General features: G+C 36.7%; 1 protein-coding gene across 1 annotated transcript in view; it reads right to left on the reverse strand.

The window, feature by feature from the left end:
- LOC103661767 (N-deacetylase and N-sulfotransferase 4) overlaps positions 1-23,066 on the reverse strand; it is a 237,915-nt gene that overhangs the window by 7,961 nt on the left and 206,888 nt on the right. The window contains exons 7-9 of the mRNA XM_008689458.1: positions 13,348-13,444; positions 7,462-7,585; positions 5,406-5,580 (exon numbers count right to left, since the gene is read on the reverse strand). Coding sequence (XP_008687680.1) covers positions 5,406-5,580; positions 7,462-7,585; positions 13,348-13,444 — 396 coding nt within the window. The remainder of the gene's footprint in view (positions 1-5,405; positions 5,581-7,461; positions 7,586-13,347; positions 13,445-23,066) is intronic.

Genomic DNA, 23,066 nt, shown 5'->3' on the forward strand with positions numbered 1-23,066 from the left:
AAAAGGAATGAAAATGATAAATTAATTTTAGAATGAAAAAATAAAGTGAAAAGTGCATATATTAAAACCTAGGCAATGGCATATTGCTTATTTAAAGTACAAGCTTTCCATGTATATCAAGTGGTATGCACATAAGCCTGTGGTTGTCTTCATGTCTAAAATGTCTACATACAAGACAAAAGACAGAGTATAGGATTCTCTTCATGGGTCTGATTAAAAATGAATAGATATCAGGGACTAGACAAATCAAGCCCAGTGAAAAGAGATTTAGATTGGCAAGAGCAGGTTTATATATTACTCTGCTCATTGTCTAATCACAGCTACTCCTACAGGTTCTGACGTTTCCTCAATACCCTTGTGTGGCAGATACTATGAGTGCAGGGAAAGCGATGTGTATTCCTAATACGAGTCTGGGTGTCATAACGATGTTGATGTTGCCCAAAGTCCTTTCCTATTGCTCTCCCAAGAATTTCCATTTATCCCCGCTAATTTCCAAGTACTGATTCACTACTACTTTTCAGTATCAAATCCTCTGAGTCTTTCATATCAAACCATCAATAGTAGGCTCAAGAGCCTAATACAATGAGAGATGAATTTAGCAGTCAATACAATTTCATAAACACTCACTAAGCTCCTTACCAGAACAAAAAACTGCTGTAGATTCTGGGGATAAAAAGATATAAGCAAAATGTAATCTCTATCTTCAAAGAAATAAAAGTTTTCTACAGGAAGCAATAGATTAACAGACTATAATGAAGTCAAATATTTGACCAGAATCATATATATTGCTGTGGTAGCCAGACCAATCAGTGATCAGTTCTGAATGAAAGATGAAGGGATCTTTTCAAGTGGTTGACATTTCTGAGCTACAATGTAATAACAGAGGTTTTTATAAGTCGAAAAAAATAAACATAGAAACTAAGAGAACTTGATGCCTTAAGTTTGAGTGAAAGTGGATGAGTAATAGGAATGGATGAATTGGTTTTGGAAGATATATAAAAGTTTAAGATAAAGAACATTAACCACAAGATGAGGATGGGAGTGTATTAGGACCTGATACAATTGTGTAACAGCAGGTCATCTATGTGAGTTAGAAATAAAAATTAAAAAAGTAAAGATGAGTAAGAAGTGGTTCAACAGTAACCAGTGAGTGGTAGGTTGGTGGAACTAATAAAACTTTTGAAGGCCTCTCATTATTCTATAGTTATTGACATTCTTATATGTATATGCATTATGCTGGGTACATAGAGACAACATAATATATTGAATTAATACAATGTTTAGAAACTATATAACTTGAATAAAGGATATAAAAATACTATGTGCATATTAATATGTTAATGCTAAAATTTCTATTTTAAGCAGTGATAATATGGAACTGTACTTAACCTGCCCTACACTGATTTATAAAAGTTTAACACCAACTTTTCTTTATCTTCCAGAAACTAAGAAGATTAGCATAAAAATATGACCAGAAGTCACAAAGGGACATATTTTATGGAAAAAAAAATAACACTATAGCTTCTTTGTGAGGCCCATTATAAAAATGTGGAGTAGAAATTACAGTGGCAGGTGACATTTGTAGGGGTTTCTGAATTACACCTGCTGAGCTTTGGATTTATGGTATTTACTGAATAGACAGGACTAGCTAAGTAATAGGCTGCATTATTTTGAAACGTGGAGCAGTTTGGGGACCCTACTCTTAGCAATATGACAATAAAAATATCGGGAAAAATAATTTCTTTAAAACACATGTGTTCAAAGAATTTACTTGAAAAAGCAGGCACAGATTCTCTTTTATTTAAATAGTTTAATCTATGTGAAAAAAGATTCATATAAATTTGTTCTACGTTTTCTGCTAGGAGAATGTACAACATTTGACCCCAAGTACTTGTATTCAAAATTTTTTAAGGAAGCTTTAATATTTCAATGCTTTTGTCATTTTTTTTAAAAAGTAAGTTTATGTTGCTTTGCAATATGAGTTTTCATAAAGAGAGAAAGGCACATTTTTCTATCTTGAGGGAGACAGTGACTCATGGATTCTAATAATAATATTTGGATCTTGCTCCCAATTCAGGTGTTCTCCTAGGATCCCTGACCTCCTGCAACCCCAATGTATAGGGTCACATTTTTCTGTTCATTTTTATTTGTTCTTGGCCATAAATATTTATCGAAGAAAGTCAAGAAAAAGAATGAATAAAAAAGTAAAGAATGGATAAAAAATAAATGAATAAAGAAGTAATAAAAAATAGAAATTACTTGTATGTTCTTTAAAAATTCCTTTTGAGTCTTGTTTTTGGGGCATTAATTTATATATGCATTAAACATACCCATACACAAATGCACTCATATCATGGGATTTTAGTGCATGTACATTATTACCACCACAAATTCAAGATCACCTTTAATTAGGCCTTCACAGCTATCAGCAATTTTACATTTCGGTGGTCAACTTTATTACACCCCTGTACAAAGATTTCACATTGCCTTTTTTGTCTCCTCAAAGTGCTGTCTCCCAAATTATCTCCTTCTTTTTCATCAGATTAACTCATTCTCAACTTTCCAAAGGAAGAAGAGCCCATCGGAATCACTTCAATTTCTCTATCTCAGACCTTCAAATTTACCAGCATATACATTTATCCTCTCTTCTAACTCTTACGTTTCAATGGGAGGATTCTTAACCAGAGCTCTACTGATATAATTCAGAGGGTCTATGAACTTGGATCTGGAAAAAAAAAACAGTCTTTTTATTTTCAGTAACTTTTAAATAAAATTTTGCTTTTATTATACCTGTGATTTTACCACCAATAAAAACCAGCTATTTTTGTATCACATTACAGGTGTTTCAGGTATATCAAAACGCTGTTCGTGCTTGCCCTTACTTCAACATTACAGCAGCATTAGTCCTGCCATTAGATCTGGGCATTTCATTGTTAAATAAATAAAAATTTGTTACTGATTTAAAAATTACTTTGACAATTATATTTTAAGAAAGTTGTTTCTCTGTAATTCTGCATAGTTTTGTGCTTTTAAAACGTGTTCCTGAAATGGGACCCATAGACTCCATCAGCTGGCCAGGAGGGTCCCTGCACAAGACAAGGGAAGTCTGGATGCTTCCCTCCCATCTAAGCTATTTCCTATAGTCATCTCTTCCTGGCCCCACCTCAGGATGGTCACAGGACTGATTTCCAGTTTCTCTCCTGGGCCTTAAACATCTTTCCTTTTTGGAAACCTCTCATGATTCAAATCACTACCACCCTAAATCACAGTTTCCTTGAACCCACTTTAACGTCTCTGTAATAAGCGTGGGTCTTGTTTTTCCCTTTGAAATCTCGCGTTTCTATTTGTTCTTCCCACTTAGTTTTTCCTCCACCAAATCCATCTGGTTTTGTTCTTCTCATTCTGTCGCTAAAGGTTCTACTTGCCTCCATGCCTTTCAACTCAGAGAAAATAATTCAGGCCTTGTTTTGCCGAACTGTCTAATTTCTTAGCAGCGCTTTGACACTGTGGTCACCTCCTCCATTTGGTAGTACTCCATCCCCTTGTATTCAGTGTCATCACACTCCTGGATTTTTCCTTCTACTCCTCTGGCTGTGTTCTCTTATCTCCGTGGCTGCCTCATCATTCTCTATACTTTGCTTCTCTAAACTCTCTCCTTAGGCAGTTTCACCATTTTTGTGGCTTTTGGCCTCTGATTCACAAATTTCTGTCTTTGGTTCTGACCTCTCCCCAGAATGCCTGCTGACTCTACTGTTCTTCTCCAGACAACAGGGATTCCATACCCCACGATCACCATTTGTACCACATCTTTAGCAGCCCTCCCCTGAACCAGTCCCGTGTCCTTCTTCAGTGCTTCTATTTTTATGGGAATATGTACTCATAATCCTGTTGTCCACATCAGAAATTTGGTTCATCCTTGACACTGTTTCCTCACCAGGTTCTGTTGGTTTTAATCCCTACACGTCCCTTGATCCTTTATGCTTCCCTCAGTCTATACCTAACTCTTGCTGTCAATGCTGCCTCTATTTCTCAGCAGCCTCAACAGGAAATCTAGCAGTCACATACTGGCTTAACTCTTCAAAGGCTTTCAGCTGCTTGAAGAATGGCAGCCACATGGTTCCCCCACCCGAGTTCTGGCGTCTGTGTACATCTCAGACTCATCTCCCACCGGTCTCCACCTCGGGTTTTGCTCTCTAACCACATCGAAGTTTTCTTAGTTCTTTAAATGTGCTAATCCTTGCACCCAGGCAACCACATATACTTTTCCCTTTCCCCGACTCTCCTTCTATCCCCCTTAGTTTATACGGACTCATTCTTCAGTCTTAAGTCTAAAGTTTATTTCTCTAGAGAATGCTTTCTTAGTACCTTACAAATTTCCTCACAGAGCATTCAAAATTTTTAATTATGTATCTTTGTGATTATTTGATTAATATTTATCCACACATTAAAATGGACACAATGTTTAATTAATATTCTACTGATTAAAACCACCACTAAATATTGTTGCAGAATATTGGACTGCAGTGTGACACGAATTTATATTGTTGGGTATTTACTTTTACTTTTATTGTTATTATTGTTTGACTAGTACTGTGGTATAGAAAGGGATAAATATTTGTCCATCCCTTTGAAGTTTTTTTATGATTGATTCCAGAAGAGGATCCATAACACAACAGGACCTTTACAAAACTATTTTGATAATCATTGCCAAATTGGTGTTCAGAAAAGATCTCCATCTATACCCTGCTATTGGAATGTTTGAATACCTTTGCCATCACACCCTTGCCAGCAGGGAGAATAAACATTACAATTTTTGTCAAGACGATACTCAAAAATACTTATCATTTTGATTTATATTTTGTTGCTCCCTAATCGGGTTGATCATTTTTCATATAAATTGTTGAGCAGTCACATTTGTGGCTGTCTTTGTGTATGTGAAATATTTACCTATGCATTCTGTTTATTTGCTCATTTTTCTACTGAGATATTATATTTTTTATTTTTACCAATTTACAGAACTTTTTTTTCTTACACGTTAAGGGTCCTAAACCATTTACCATGTATTATTAAAGATTCTCTACTTGGATATGTACTTTTCTTTTGTTAATTCTGATAGACTAATATTTTACATGTTTATACTGTCTAGTCAATCTATTAATCCTTTATGTTTGATGTTTTCTATTACTTTATGTTTGAAATTCCTTGCCCAACTTCACATGAATCAAATGTTCAGCTTTTATTATTTACAATTTCTTTTCTTTTCCTTTCTTTTTTGGGGGACGTTAGCTCTGTACCATTTGGCTGTTAAATACATCTGGATATCTAGACTTTATTTTGGTATTCACCATTGCTTATATTTCAGCCATGGTCGAATGTTTTTAAAAATATTTTTTACTGCTTCATACCTGGTACCAAGAGTATGCCCTGTCTGAGGGGTCGATGAGGATGGTGATGATCTTGGCTTTGGGGACCAGAGATGCTGCTCGCTTGGGAGCTTCTTCTGAATGGAAGTAATTAGCACTCTTTTCAAATAGAAAGTCACTTGTAATGTTGGATGGAGTAGGAAAAAAGTCCATATACCTGAAGGCAGAGAAAAATAATCTGAGATCTAAGTTTTTCTCTAACATGCTATGGATTAATTGAACATTTTTACATTCATTTATATTGATTTCTAATTATTAGAGTTATAATAGTTGAAATCATGGCTATTCTATACACTTTGACTATGAAGACAAGCTGAAGTATTACTGTTCTAATGAACTATGTAGGGCAGGAGAAAGAGGGATTTGAAATAGGTGGATTGTTAAGAAGAGAGGGAAAATCTTTTAGATTTGGGTTGATGTTCTCTGCTATCAGAAGCCAAATCCAGAAAAATTAAGTTTACCCTTGGCAAAAGGCAAATTACACAGTATTGCCTAGTAAATATTTTAAAATAGTAAATTTTTGTTTGCAAACTTGAATGCAAAATTTTTAATTTAAGATGGACGTGCGCAAGAGAGGAGGATGTGTAAGTCAGAAGAGCTATAAAATCCTAAACAGAGTAGGGCATAGCTGCTCTCCTCCTTTTTAACTTCTGCATAATTTGTAGTATGTGTAGCAATGTGAGCACATTACAGTCTATCCAGAGTCATTAAGAGGATATTTCCTGCTAGTTGATCCTGTGGTGCCTCGGTAGGTTCACTCCTCCATATGCTGTCAGAACATACCTCTGTGTGTAGATTATGGAATCAATATGTTCAGAGGTTAACTTAGTGCAAGGCTTTAATTATGTGTGTAATCCTCCTTACACCTCATCACTTCTCTAACCCTCAAATGTTCTAGAAATAAATAATGAGAGCAATTAAGAATTCATATAAGACACTTATTTTCCTCTTTGACATTTGTTATTATGTTTCCCAAATGCGAAGTGGTGAAAAGTCTCATCTATATTCCTGCTTAACAATTTGTGTTCCATTTGAGCTCGCAGATAAGAGAAAATTGCTGTTCTGCTTTTAGTAACTTGCATGCACTTCCAAAATTCATTTCGTCTTTTTAAAGTAAGGTAGAATAGTAATATCTTAGGTGCAGAGTGGGTGCATCTCTACACGTGATAGGAAGCCAGATCTGCTCACTGGCATTGCCCCTCCCCTACTCTAACCCTAGCAGGGTCTAAACAGAACAGGCCTCTTTTTGGGGACAGGCTCATATGTGGTGTTGACATAAAGTTACACACTACAGAGGTATGCGTTTAGGGGAATTCTCCTTGGAGGAGATTTGCCTTATATTACTGGAAGTTGGAATCAGAGCGATATTTTCTTAGAAAATTGGGATAAAGCTTGAAAGAAGCTCCAGAGTAAAGACCAGTTCTAATATCAGGTTTATTCTATTTCAGTTTAGGGAAAATATTGTGATTTTTAGATTTTTCATAATTTATTAAATGCAAAGTAATATTCCTTTTATGCATGTGCACGGCTGGCATTAATATGGTTTTGGAAATGCTATGTTATTATTTGTATGACAACTATCAGCTTATATTATAATACAACATTTTGTAGTCTATGTGGTTAATGAAGATACATGTCACAGTATAAAATAACTTTTTCATTTGTTTCCTCAAGCATCATTTGTGAAGACAAATTATGTAGTTAAAGAAATTCTAGTCACAGTAAAATAATAATATGCTTAAGCAGAATTTTAAATATCTTTATGAATAATTCTGACAAAAATATTTCATAATCTTCTTTATTCAATCATATTAATTTACCAGAAAAATATGATCATTATTGCACTGTCCAAATCAAATTATAGGCAACACTGATTAAACATATCGCCGTTATAAATTAATTTCTAATTCACTATAGTAGAATTGAGCATAACAAATTTATGCTGTAATTATGTAGATGCCATGCATATGTCTATAATTGCTCTGCTGTGATTGAGCATGTGTTAATAATGGTCTTTATTTTTTGTTATTTTCCTTACCAATCAATTCCCTTGTGGTAGTTGTTGCCATTAAAGAATTGAACTTCTTCAAACGTTTTGGGACTGGGAAGATTGCTGATGATGGAAGGGTGCATAAGAAGGAATAAATAAAGTGCAGTTGTTCCTATAGCAAAAAGGAGGCAAAGGGTTATATATGGCAACAAAAGAAGAGACGAATACTACTTCAGCAAAATTTTTGCTCAAAAAGTAATATGCAGAAGACCAATTTTTTTCCTTAAGGGACACTTGGGTGGCTCAGTTGATTAAGCATCTGCCTTTGGCTCAGGTCATGATTCCAGGGGTGCTGGGATCCAGCCCCATGTTGGGCTCCCTGCTCAGCTGGAGTCTGCTTCTCCCTCTCCCTTCGTCTTTCCCCCCAGCCCTCCTGCTCATTCTCTCTCTCCCTCTCTCTCTCTCTCTGTGTCTCAAATAAATAAATAAAACCTTTTAAAAAATGATTTCCTTAAAATCAATTAAGTGCAATTCATGTGGCAACAATCTAAGTATCCTTTTATTAGTCTTCATGATTCTATTTACCTAAACAGTTGATTTAATATTAGTATGTAGGCAAAGTGAAGCAGACTGATGATACAGTTATTTTTGTCTTTGATGTACTTTTTTTTTTTTACATTTTTTCTGTTTGATATGCAATAACTGTTCCCCTGCTTATAGATGATACAGAGTTTCTGCTTTAAATTATTTTATTTGAGGTGAAAAGTCATTTACTTGAAGGAAAAATGTGAAATAAGGTACCACAGGAGATGTATAACATACAAAAAATGCAAAACCACACAGGTGGTTGTACATAGATATGACAAAACTGGGCATCTGAAGGGGATGATACTGTGCTCTAAGCTGAGAGAGAACTTCAGATACTGGTGGTTCAAATTCTCTCATGGAGTCAGGGGAGTGGCTAAAGCACCAATGACATCCATCTCAATACCTGAACCTGGTGGATCTCATTTAATATTATATTCAAATCAGTTAAATTAAATCAAACTATTCAACACATGCTGACTGGTGCTACTCTGTGTAAGTCCATGGTGATATCTTTTTTTTTTTTTTTTTTCCTGGTGAGAACTCTTGATAAGAAAAACTCATTTGCTGGCCTTGATTAACTTAAAGTGTATGTGTGGACTTGGGTCAAGTAAACAGGTAATTGCAACATGTGAGACAGTTTCCATAGTGAGAAAAGACCAGAGTGCTTTCCTAACACATGAGAGAATGGGTGACTTAGACTTGAGAAGTCAGTGAAACCTTCCAGGAGGAAGTGTTTTCTCAGCTTGTACCTTAAAAACATGTGTTCCCAGTAAGGTTGAAAGAGGAGGGCGGGAATCTGGAAAGATGGCCACTTGAATGTACTACCCTAGCAAAATGGGGCAATCTGATCTGATAACTGAGGCACTAGGCTGGGCAGACTGGCTGATAGAACCCACGGAGTGTACACATCACAGAAGGCTCAGATGCCATCTCTGACCCTTGTTTCCTTTTGAGTTGGGCCAAACACTGAGGGCCACGGCAGAAAGAATCATGAAGTGACTGGGTTTCCATAGTTCTCATGAATCAAAATTTCCCTTCTGGAAAAGATGATCCCTTTTGTATAACACATTGGACCTAGGACGGTTTGTTGGATTTCCCATCCCTAGCAGAGTTGGAGATGAGCTACACAGGTGTGCTTTCAGGACAGTTACAATTGCAGCCCGGGATCTGGAAGCTGAGCAGATCATCAGAGAATTGGTATTTTATTCCAACATATCTTAAGCTCGTAAGAGCAAAGGCTACTGTGCTTTAAGTATTAATGAGATGGCCACCTGATTAGATCCTCGCAGCTTTACAGGACCACCAAGCCTGAATAGGGACATGAGTAGTTAAAAGAAAATGATAACAGATCTAAGGGAACCACCACCTCGGTTGAAGAAAGGTGAAGGAATCCAGAATAGGTGGTTCCTAGTGAAATGGGAGGGTAAAATTAATAAATGCCCTTAACAATTTAATTACTAATTTTAAACAACTTTTAATTATTTTTGTTTTTAAAGATTTATTCATTTGTTTTAGAGAGAGAGAGCACGAGTGAGCACAGGGGTAGGGGCAGAGGAAGGGGGAGAGAGAGAATCTCAACCAGACTCCCCCCTGAGCATGGAGCCCTCCCAGGGCTCCATCTCATGACCCTGTGATCATGACCTGAGCCAAAACTGAAAGTCAGGGGGCGCCTGGGTGGCACAGCGGTTAAACGTCTGCCTTCGGCTCAGGGCGTGATCCCAGCGTTATGGGATCGAGCCCCACATCAGGCTCCTCCGCTATGAACCTGCTTCTTCCTCTCCCACTCCCCCTGCTTGTGTTCCCTCTCTCGCTGGCTGTCTCTATCTCTGTCAAATAAATAAATAAAATCTTTAAAACAAACAAACAAACAAAAAAACCCTAAAAGTCAGACACTTAACCAACAGAGCCACCAAAGCGCCCCAAAACCACTCTTAAAAATTAACAAAAATGGGGGTGCCTGGGTAGCTCAGCCAGTTAAGTGTCTGCCTTCTGCTCAGGTCATGATCCGGGAGTCCCAGGATTGAGCCCCACGTCCGGGTCGCAGCTCAGCAGGGAGTCTGCTTCTCCCTCTGTCCCTCACCCTGCTTGTGTTCTCTCTATCTCTCTCTCAAATAAATAAAATCTTTAAAAAATAAAATAAAAATTAACAAAAATGGAATCAAATCATATAAACTCAGTTTAAAAATTAGAGGAATCAGAACTGGTTAGGAACTGAATTAGAGGCCCAAAGGACTGTCTCAAACACATTGGAAAACACAGATATAAAATTAGGGGGAGCAATGGAGTCCTCAAGAACTGATCGGAAACACTCCTGAAAATAACAGGAGTTCAAAAAGGAGAAACTATGAGAGGAGGAACAAAAATGTTCCAGGGAGAAGAAACAAATTAGAGTATTATAGAGTAGTATCTGGAAGGGAACAGGGAATTCAGAAAGGTTCTTTCTATATACCTTTTAGGATGGGACCTACATAAAGATGTTTAGCTGATGACGAGAATAGTGTGTGTGTGTGTGTGTGTGTGTGTGTGTGTGTGAGAGAGAGAGAGAGATTTGAGACACATAAGAGAGCTGAGAATATTGATAGTTTAATATCCCTGAGATGTTGAGACTGAATAGATCCAGGGTACAGATAAAGGAATATTTTTGAACTATTGCTGAATATCGAGAAATAAATACATTATAATCTCACTCAGTAACACGTACAAATGTTTAATCACCCTGATGGTCACAGAATTGTCCCAGATCTCCCCTGAGTTACATAAAGTCAAACCCTTTATGTTCTGAGCCACAGCACCTTCATGCCACCAGAAGCAGGAGGGACTTCGAGGAGGTGGGAGAAAGGACAGGAAGGAGAAAGCCTTTTCAACTGGGGACAGTAGGTATGTGGCTTGATATTCATATAATCAGTCATAAAACCTGGGCTCACTGCCCCAAAATGTATATTTATTTTATTATAACCTTTGTTTTCATCTATTACTGACATTCATTTTTATCCAATGTATTCCATATAAATATTTTGTGGAGGAAGTAAAAGAGACCTCATCCGTGGCAGTACTCTCAGAGAAACTGCATTCTATTTTATATACAATTAATTTTGCTTTTAGTTTTACCAGAGTAAGCCAATCAAATCATGAGAAAATAATATGGACAATGGGGACACTGATTTTCTGAGAGAGGTAAGGCCAAAAGTTATGCTTTTAGAATTATTGTGCTAGGGGCACCTGGGTGGCTCAGTGGGTTAAGCATCTGCCTTTGGCTCAGTTCCTGATCTGGGATCCTGGGATGGAGCCCCACATCGGGCTCCCTGCTCAGTGGGCCATCTGTTTCTCCCTCTCCCTCACTCTCTGCCCCTCTCCCCACTTGTGCTCTCTCTCTCTCAAATAAATAGATAAAATCTTAAAAAAATAGATTGTGCAAAATTTAACCCTTCTGGAAATCCCCTCCTAACCTGGTAATATCGAAATTTGATCCGGAATCACAAAAATGCCTGTCTGTCCAAAGGATCCTAGCAGGACTAAGATTTAACCTTTGAGCGCCATAAAGCCCAGACCCACCCTGCTCTCTGCCTGTCGTCATGCACTGCCCCACCACCAGCTGAAAGGAATTGCTTCCAGGATTCAGCAACGCAGAAGAGGGACATCAGTTCCTTCCATTTACACTTCATAACAATTGAGAAAAAAGGGCTTTGAGGACTACGTTTATATCTCATGCTTATTGCAAGGGATGTGTAGGCCATGTTTAAGTTGTTTAAAGACAACTTTGCATTGCAGACCAAATTCTTAGCATTTGCTGCCTCCGGGAAATTTACAGCTCTGACAGCAGTGGGAATTTTGCCAACTAAAGCAATGAGGAGAACAAAAGAAGACTTTAGACTTCTATGATTGAACAGATTTTAAGAATTATCACAACCATTTTCACATTAGAATAGCATTTTCACAGCATATAAAATATTATTAGCATGCAATTCCTTTATTTTAACTTGTTTGTTTGTTTGCCTGGGGATGCCAAAAGCAGCTGAAAGCTTAGTTATTTCCGTACTGGTAGGTCAAATATTAAAATCTAAAGGTGTAAGTTATTGTCTTTATAAATACAAACAACAAGGAGGAAAACTAGATTTATACTTACTAACCTGTAGTTTTCTAGCAGAACTAAGAAGTAATAATATTCAATGACAAATGATAAAAGATATATCCTTAAATTAAATTCTTAGCATAATTTTACAACACAAGAATGTTTTATTTCTTTCGTAGTCTTTCCAGAGCTAGCCCTGCTATAAGGGAGTTGGTAGAAATTAATGCACATTTTAAACAACAACAACACAAGTGATATATCCGAAAATATGTGCTGATTTTTTTCCCCTCCCTGCCCACGTGTAACTTACTGTTGTAATACAATTTATATTCCTGGAGGAAGAAAAGATTTCAACAACCAATATCTAATAGTCTGGAAATTTTGCCCACAACCTTTAAAATGATCTACTTGCTTGTATTACAAATATCTTCATCTGGGCCAGGCTTATTTATTGTGACGGTTTGTTTTGTGTTATGGTTTGTGCACTCACTGATGAAAATGCTTCTAGTCAAAGTAGTGAATTCAAAATACAGCAACTCAATAAAAACTTTAATTAATCAGGACATGAGCAAAGTGTATAAAACTGTCATATGCTGAAGAAAGTATAAAATATTCTAATTGAAAGTGTCATCTCATTGGTGAAATACTTTCACTCTCTTTTACTGCAGTCTTATACACTTGTCCTTCAGCATATGAGAAAATACTAAGGGAAAAATGCCTGATGAACCTCAGGTGTATCAGATAATAAGTCCAAACCATATTTATACTTAGTAATTATTTTAAAAAAACAAATCACACATGTAGAATATTTGAAAGTAATGATGGCAATGGCTCTGAAAAAAATCAATTCAAGGCTGATATACAGTGTAAAATTGTATAAATCAAGCCAAGTGCTTGCTTTCAAACTTAATTTAGGACATAATTAGGCAAAGCTACAAAAAAGTAAGGATTAAAAATCAGATACTGCAACTGTGGTACATTAACACAAAGTTGTCAAAAATTTGACATCTGTTGAACAGCTTTAAAATCTGTAGTTAAAATTTCGTCCTCAAGTCTAATTAATAGGCAGCGTTAGGGCCCCTTCGCGGATCATAGCACAAAGATGGTCCATAGGAATGAAGAACAATTCAAATAATGAACTTGAGTAGATGTCTAGATATTTCACAAAGCGAAACCTAATCCATTTATACTGTATGGCAACATGTTTCATGACAAAAAGGAAAAAATAAAAAAATAAAATAAAAAAAGAATCAGATGGCACAGTTGGCTATTCCTACCTGTTTTTTGTGGTCCGATGACAAGGAATTTTGGCAAGTGGTCACAAGTTTTCTCTCTGGACCAAATGTCTTTGTGCCGTTTATCATCACATGGATTCTGCAGGAAGGAAGAACGATAAATCTTACTGTGGAATGAATCTCTGGCCGTGTAATGTAAAAATTGTTCAAAGGACGGGATCAAATTCTTGCGCGATACCCTAGAATTAGAAGTTAGACCCTGTTCTGGTTCTGGTTCTCTGCTTTCCAAACTGTTTCCTTATAAAATGGCACCTTCCTTCTTTTCCTAGCTCCAAGGCTAGAGCTCAGCATCAAGCTGATCTTGCTGTCGGCCTCTGCTGAAACTTGGCTGCCTTTGAACTGCTGCGATTCCACTCCGTCTCTGGTTTTACATTGCACGTTTGTATATCTGAGCCTTCGCTTGTCTTAACCTCGTTTGACCATATTTTCTCAGATATCTGAGCTCTGCCCTAATTGTTCCTATTTTTTTTTCCCTAGAGGCGGAAGGGCCATCCTTGAACTCCAGACTTGGCCAACTTTTCCTTTCTTTTTCACGTTATGTGCTGTTCTGTGCTGATCCAGCAAATCCTAATGTTTGTCTATACCCTATAAGCTGATGGGAAGTAGATTAACATTTCTAGCCTGTACCTCCCTTCTGAGCTTTTAACCATATTTTAAATTGTATTTATATAATTGCTGTATAGATGTAGTGAGGAAATGCCAGACCCAACAATATCCATTCCATTCTCCTTCCATTTCATTTGAGTGACCCACGTTTATTACCTAAATCATGACACTTTTGAGAATTGAAAGGGCCATTAAGTGAAAATAATACAATTTTAAAAATATTTATTGACTGACAAATTGGTTTTATTATAGTTAATCTAAATAATATATTAAAATCATTTTCATAAATAAAATTCTGTCTAAAACCATATGTTAGGCATTGAAATAATTATAATTTTATATTTATTATCCAAATATTAAAAATGACATAAGATGACTAATCATTTATGGTTCATATTTATGTACTTTAATCTGTTCTTTAGCCACATCTTTTTCTAATATCATGTCCGCAAAGTTCTACTAAAGAATGATTCTTTTCAGTATGATCCTATTATGTTCTACTTTCCCATAAAACTGACTGCAATCTTTTTCAAAGTTCCACTCATGATTAATAAATTTGAAAATGTTGGTACTTTCAATGGACTCTTTTCTATAGATCACTATATTTTTAACTGGGGAAATATTTTCTTTATAGAGTGGAAGTAAGCAAGAGTAAATTATGTTAAAGGAAATGTGTTTCTATTATTTCCAATTCTAACTTTTTTTCATATTGAAATTCCTAAATATTAGAGACCAAATATTTCAGTTATTTTCCATTTAGAGTATCTTTCTTTGATGAATATTTTTCTAGATAAAACTTGTTAGATAAGTTGCCTTTAATTATGACACTTTTGACCATTTTGCCAAATACAGGTGCTGCAAAATCATAGACTTCTCAACATCACATTCCAGCACAGAATATAAATTTATCTAATTAAAAATAGGAGATCCATCAAGAAATGCTTACCACAGTTGAACTTCCAAAGTTCAATTAAAGAATGCCAAATTAAACCCTCTAGTTCATTTGAATTCTCATTATTTAATTTGTTTAGTCTCCTCCCTTCTTGCTTTGAAGCTTTTTTTTTTAAGAGGACAAAAAGCACTAAAGGAAGAGAAAAATATTATTTAAATATATTTTTTCTCAAACTAATATTTTAATTTTTTCTCAAAAATAATTTTCAAAGCTGCTTGTCCTCAGAGTCATTATATAGACTGAAAGGGCCTGGGTCATCTTGACATTCCACAGAACTTAACTTTGGTCTACTATACCAATGATGTGATGTTAATTGTACATGTTAGGTAACAAGTATCAAGTATTCTGGCTGCCTTGGGAAGACACATGCATTCCAGAGGGTGGAAGAAAAGCCAGCAAAGTTTTGGGGGCCTACCACCTTTGGTGATTTTTCAAGGTCCAGTGGTGTGGAGCATGCCGAGACATTCCCACCAAAGTAAAGGTCTGTTTTTGTTATTTGCGACTCCTACTACTAAGACAGAAGCACAGGGCTTGATAGGCCACTTTGGATTTAGGAAGCAGCATTTTATTGTGCTAGGGAATACTGCTCTGAGTCATTGACAAGATGCTGCAGAAAATTGTGTTTTGAGTGGAACCCAGAACAAGAAAGAGTCCTGCAAGAGATAAGACCAGACCTTCCACTTGGCTCATACATCTGGGCAGACCTATGGTACTATGGCATCTATGGTATAAAAGACACCAAATAGAGTTTTGGTCCAGCTCCAGAAGAGAATCACAAAGTACACCCCCGAGGTTCTGCAGCAGGGTGTGTCACCTCTAGCAGATCATTCAGACTGGTATCTACTTCTGGTATGTTACTAGAAGAGATAGTGTTTGTCATGAATTTTCAAAGTGGTTGTGTGGCCATGATTAGACATCATAAGCTGAGTATTGGGTTGTACCCAGTAGCAGTTCATTGTAAGATGAGAGTGGTATGTCTGGGATTGATCTCAAGCTGATCCAAAGGCTACAAGTAAGCTTATAAATGAGTGGCCCCGACCCTTATGTCACCTATCACTGTTCCACCAATATCTTTATGTCAGCTTATTCCTAGAGTTTCATGGAAGGCCCCCTAAAATCTGCTGATGAAGAAGGGGAAACTCAAGCTTGGTTTGTGGATAGGTTGATTCATATGTTGGCAGAAGGCTAAGGTGGACCGCTGCTGCACTACAGCCCCATTTGGAGAGGTTCCTAAAAACCAGTAATTAAGGGAAAACTTCCAATTAACAGAGTTCTGGGCAATGTTCGGGGTCATCTACTTTTTTGTGGATAGACTAATAAGGCAACATAAGAATATAACAGATGAATAGGTAGTGGTGAATGGATTAGCCAAGGGACTTAAAGCAGCAGCATGGGAATATTAGGGCTAATAAGTTCTGGGAAAAGGTCATGTGGATGGACCCATGATAGTGATCAAAAAGTGTGATGAACTTGTACTACACATTAATGTACACCAGAGGATATTAAATGTAGAAGTGCTAAACAACCAAGTGGACAGAATGATTCAGCCAGTTCCCAATATTCCCACATGTCCCCTAACCTCTGTCCTTAGCCAACCCATTGCTGAAGTCATGGAGTAGCCACAATAGCAAGATGGAGGCCATTCATGGGCCTCCTTCTCCTAAGTCTGCTCTAGTTATAGCCACGGTTGAATATTTGATTTGTCAGTAACGGAGACCAGTTCTAAATCCCAGAAATAGCACTATCTGCCACTTAGTAGAAAATTGATTTTATTGGACATTTCCATTTTGAAAAGGGCACTGACCATTCTGACCCCTGCTCACACATATTCGGAATATGGATTTGCCTTTTCTATTCATATAAGCTGTTTCCTCTTCTCTTTCCTGTTTTACTTTTTCCCTTATAGGTTTTTCTTGAGAGCATCTCTTTAATAAATCATTTGGGACCAAATTTCTTATCTCAGACTTGATCCTAATGCATTTTCCATCCCCAGCTTCCATTGGAACAAGAGTGGAGTGCAATATAAAAAGACCAATAATATATAAAGACAAGTGCACTATGTGAGAATTTGCCTTGGAAAATGTTAAGCTATACATCTTGGGTTTCTCTATGAATTCATCTGTAGAAATTGTGATAAAAGGAGTTAATTACAAGCCAATAAACTTCACATTTTTAATTTATTTTGCATAATAACTGAAATTTTATTTTATTTTTGCCAGTGTCTTTATTTTCTGCCATCATTTTATTTAGTATTCAATCTCAAATGCTCAATAGTCTAGCTTCAGTTTAACTCTCTAACCATATTTTTCACTGAGGCAGAGAAGGGTAAACTATCTAGTCTCCTTCTCTTCCTTCAGTTAGAGAACATTCCCTATTTTGTGTAGCCTGTAAGTTTCCTGCTAGAGACTGTATTTCACAGTCTCTTTTGAATCAAACTTTCTTCATATGAATCATTTCAGTCCAAAGGAAAGAAAGCCAAAATGATGTTAAATATCTTCTTAAGGATAAAACCACTCTCCTTGGATTTCCCCTTTCCTACTGACTGCCAGTTGCAAAATGGTCCCAATTATAGGATGTGCCTTGGACTCAGAGTTGTTGAACAGCTGGGGCCCTGAATGACCATGTGGAACCAAGCTGTCTAACTCTCTTAAATGGCCTGCCCATTTTTAGACAGTTGTATGAGTGAGAAATATGTATGTATTTTATTTAGCCAATTTACTGTTTGGAATGTCATCATTACAGCAACATTGCTGGTACTCTAACTCAATGTGTTTCAAAGCATTTGTCTATGAGAAGGTAAGGGACTTGTGTCAGAATGTGAATTATTGAACTGCTTACTTCAATAAGAACATCGTGCTATAAGAAAAAAAAACCCCAAAATTCCAGGGGAAGCAGCCAGCATGCTCAGTGATATAGCTGGTTTACATGTTGGCACAAGCTTCCTCTCTCATGATAAATCAGCAACAAACAATTCAAACCCATCCATGGACTGCACTTTGAGTAGCACCGTTCTGAACAAACAATTGCCAACACCATACACAAAAATAAACTCAAAATGGATCAAGAACCTAATATGAGCCCTGAAACCATAAAATTCCTAGAAGAAAACAGGCAGTAATCTCTTTGGCTTTAGCAACATTTTTCTAGATATATCCTCTCAGGCAAGGGAAACAAAAGCAAAAGTAAATTAATAGGACTACACCAAAATAAAAAGCCTTTCTTTGCACAGCAAAGGAAACCATCAACAAAATGAAAAGGCAACCTACTGAATGGGAGAAGATATATGCAAATGATATATATGGTAATGGGTTTATATTCAAAACATGTAAAGAACTTATACAACTCAACACCAAAAAAACAAACAAACAAACCCAAAAAACAATCTGATTAAAAATTGGGCAGAGGGCTTGAACAGACATTTTTCCAAAGAAGACATACAGGTGGCCATCAGACACATGAAAAGGTGCTCAACATCACTCATCATCAGGGAAACGCAAATCAAGACACAATGAGATACCAACTTACACCTGTGAGAATGGCTAGAATCAAAGACAAGAAATAAGAAATATTGGTGAGGATGTGGAGAAAAAAGATCCCTCAGGCGCTGTTGGCAGGAATGTGGGAATGTAAATTGGTACAGCCACTGTGGAAAACAGTATAGAGGGTCCTCAAAAAAGGAAGAATAGAAATACCGCATGATCCACTAACTCCACCACTGGGTATTTACCCAAAGAAAACACAAACACTAATTTGAAAAGATCTATGCACCTCTATGTTTATTGCAGCATTATTCACAGTAGTCAAGATATGGAAGCAACCCAAGTGTCCATCGGTAGACGAATGCATAGAGAGTATGTGGCATATATGTACAATGGAATATTACTGAGCCACAAGAAAGAATGAGATCTTGGCATTTGTGCCAACATGGATAGACCTAGAGGTATTATGCTGAGTGAAGTAAGTCAGAGGAAGACAAATACCATGTGATTTTGCTTATATGTGGAATCGAAAAAATAAAATGAACAAACAAAAAAGCAGAAACAGACCCATAAATACAGAGAATGAACCGATGATTGCCAGAGGGGAGAGGGCTGGCATAGTGGGAAAAATGTGTGAAAGGGAGTCGGAAGTACAGGCTTGCAGTTATGGAATGACTAAGTCACAGGAATAAAGGATACAGCATAGGGAATAGTCAATGGTATTATCATAGTGTATGATGACAGTACTACCCTTGTGGTGAGCTTAGCATAATGTATAGACTTGTGGACTCACTATGTTGTATACCTGAAATTAATGTAACATTGTGCCGCTATACTTCAATTAGAAAGACAAAAAAAAATTTGCCAAAACCAACCTGATGTTTCAGTTATACTGTATTCACTATTATAGATATACTCATGTCTGCACCTGATTCTTCAAAGTTTATTTGAACAATATCTTTCTGTGGAATGCTCTTATTTCTTTTTTACCAATCTAATAAAAATTTCACCAATTATTCTAGTGTAAACTAATATGTCCCATAAACTTTCCTTATTTATTTTAGAGAGGTAACATAGCCCAGTTGATAAGAGTGTGAGCTCAGGAGGGAGACTGCCTCTGTTTTATGGAATTTTCCTAAATTCTCTGGGCCTCAGTTCCTTACCCAGAAAATAATGATTGATGGTATGTACCTCACATGGTTATTGAGAGTATTAAAGGAGTAATATATTTAAGATGATTAAATTGTTCTCCATAAAAGAGAGTGATTATTACGTGATCCCGTGTTGGCCTTTTTTTTTTTCTTCTTCTAGATTAGTTCGTCATTTGAAGCAAAAGAAAGAAGTTACTGTTGCTAATGGACTGGTTTATGATAGATATCCTTCCTAAGAGCCGACTTCCCGGCCCACTCTCAGAACTCTAGCACCTAAGATGGTTGCCCCTTCTTAGGACAGATTCACAGTTTGGTGACTGGATTTCTGGGACGTATGACTTATTTAATAGGGAAATAGCTTGGTGTTTCTTCAGGCAAACTTGATAATTTAGATTGCCCTACCAGACCTAAAGACCCCTATATAATCCCAACACAATTTATTTTTGAATATGCTTGCTGTCTGGCTCCTGCAACTCATCCAGTTTATTGTTTTAGCACTTGTCATCACTCAAGTCTCTACTGAAATATCACCCCCTGCAAGAGGCCTTCCCTGCTGACCAGAGCCAAAGCACTTCCTTCCACTCCTGTCTTTCTGCGATAGCTTCTGGTTATATTTTCTTCTTTGTATTTCAGTACCTGAAGTGATTCTATTCATGTATGTGCTTACAGCAATTTTATATTACATATATATAATATAACACATTTATATTTACAATAATTCTATCTCAGCTAGAATGTAAGTTCTCTGAAGAGAAGACCTCTGTTTGTCTAATATAATACATGACAGTGCTTGATAAATATAGTCTGAATGACTGAATAACTGACTTTAGACATGCACAGCAAACCTTTAGGGATAGGCATAGACAGATTTTGATATATGTTTGAAAACTAAAGTAATATGAACTATGTAGACATTTTACTTGCAAAACTCCCACAAAAATAAAATGTCTGTAATCTCCAGTGATTTTTTTCACGGTGGCTCCAGAAGCTAGTTTTCGCTATTTCCTGAAGTCATCACTTTATATCTTAAACATTATTTTCCTCATATTATTCAACTGCTTCCTTTGTAAAGAACTTTATTTTTCAACTGTATTTTATATATTAAACAATAAAAAAGCAGTTCCCATGACCTACACTTATCAAGTTTCCCCACACATATCCCACTGAAGAACAAATCTCAGATTAGGTGCTCAATTCATTTGCGCAAATGGTTTCTTCATGCTTTGCAAAAGTAGGTGAGCAAACTGATCAATTATTCAGGGCCACTGCTGAAAGTGTCTTTTGTGAGATCTTTCTGGTTCTCTAAGTTCAACTAGGCCACTTATTTTCTTTATTGTAGTACACATGCCTTTGCCATTCAAACTTCTGCATGCAAAACTGGTGAAATAAATCATTCACAGAAATGGGCAATTGCGACAGAAGACATTAAAAGAGTTTTCTGTAACATACAGAACATGGGTAAACATGCCCTGTCCTGGTAGATAAAGGTGCTAGTTACTTCTGGTTGTTCTCTCCCAAGAAATTATACTAACAGAAGTAAACTATCAAATAAAATTACCTGGATGCTGTTTCAATACTTGCTGTTCAGAATGCTTGTATTACTAACAATGCAACTTACACTACGTCAGCTTTCCCTGTATGTATTTTACAGGTGGTGGCATGGGTACACCTCCATCTAGGCAGGTTGCCTGTCTTTAGAACTGCATTCCTTCCATGTGATGCTATTTTAAGACTTTCCAGATGCCCAGTATTTCTTCTTTCACCTCTTTTCCAGCATGTTTCCCCTTGCGTCTCTTAATCATAACTTTATTAACAAGATGTTTGCATTTCCTATTTTATACTCCGAAAATGTTTGTTTAGATTTTCTCCTACTTTGACTTTCCTCATATCGTCCGACTATTTGAATAACAGCTAACATAATATCTGACCTTTATTGGTCACCTTCTATATTCCAGGCACTTGCTTGGCATAGATTATTTCTAATCCTCAAAGCAACCTGGCAAGACAGATATCATTATCGCTTCTTTACACTTGAGGAGGCTGAGATGCAAGGTGTTTTATTTAGGTCTTGCTGAAGGTCACACAGCAAGTTAGTTTCAAATTTGGAACCCAAAGCCCAGGTGTCTCTGCAGCTAAATATTATGTGTGTGTGTGTGTGTGTGTGTGTGTGTGTGTGTGAGAGAGACAGAGAGAGAGACAGAAAGAGAAAGAGAGAGAGAGAATGAGACAGAGAGAGAGAATGTCTGGCAGTGGTTATGAAGGTCAAAGGATCTTCTTAAGGAAAAGCAAAGAATTTGCTTGCATTTTCATACTTTGTTCCATTGCTATTATTTTAATTTCAAAATTCAGAAAATTACAAAGCAATTATATCCCTTTTCATTCTCTGATTGTTCCCTGAATATCTGAAACTGTCGTAAACAGTAATTAACTGTTTTAAGTATCTAGCACTACAGATATATTGAAACTTAAAAACAACTTCAGTTAAAAATGCTTTAAGCAGCTTATGGTGACAGTGCCAGTCTAGTAAAAATGCATGTAACTCAGCTCTCACACAGGTAAAGGGGATGCAGGTGGTTTTATACATGGAATATATGATGAGATGAGGCCGATTTACTTTTAAGGAGGCACGAAAAAGGTGGAGAGAAGATTCCCTGAGGTGATGGACCAGACTCAGAAAGGGGAGTAAATTCTGATGAAAACCCAGGTTTTCCTCTCCAATTAAGTAAAATTTTCAAATTCATAATCAAGCTAAAAACTCATATTTAAAAAAATCACACTACTTTATCCTGAAGTGCATATTTTTACAGAATACATGAAAATAACTTTTGTTCTCATTAGATCTAGTTATTCCAACCTATGTTGCCTTTTCTCTACTAAAAATCCGCTTTGCTCATTGCTTCTCCATATCCTTCACTGACAAGGACACTGTGGAATTATCAGTTAGATTGATTATCCCCTCGCAAGTCATGTGCCTATTGCAGATAACTGGGACATAGCTAGACTTTAATAGCTGAAACCTTAAAAACGCCCAATGCTCATGGTAGGATTATTTTGTTAATTATGATCGTTTCAGAGGTTATTGGTTTCCTCTTCATTTCCGCTCTGCTTGCCTTCTGCTGTTCTGACCTCACTGTTTAAAGGAGAATGCTATGATAGGTGTACTTGTTTTTCTTTCGAAATTATACTTCTTCCTCCCTATCTGGTTGTGTTGTTTCAAAAGTCCTTCAGGTTCCTGAGTTTTGCCATGTACGTGTCTTTAAAACAAAATCCTTTTCCGATCTGTTTTACACAGGCGGGTAACTTTCAATTTTTTGTGTCTCAACGTCATTTAAGCCTAATACAATCCACATACACTGATGAGGAATTTGAATAGGCTACGGATGTTTATTCTCAGTGTTTCAACCGGCAGTTCCTTATGAGCAACTCTGAGACACATTCCAACTTTACAAAGCTTGGCTCCACCCTGCATGCTCTGTAAAAACCAGCTAGTCCATCAACTCCTTGGAAAAGCCT

This window comes from Ursus maritimus, unplaced genomic scaffold (genome assembly GCF_017311325.1).
Source record: "Ursus maritimus isolate PB19 unplaced genomic scaffold, ASM1731132v1 scaffold_11, whole genome shotgun sequence".
Taxonomy (NCBI): domain Eukaryota; kingdom Metazoa; phylum Chordata; class Mammalia; order Carnivora; family Ursidae; genus Ursus; species Ursus maritimus.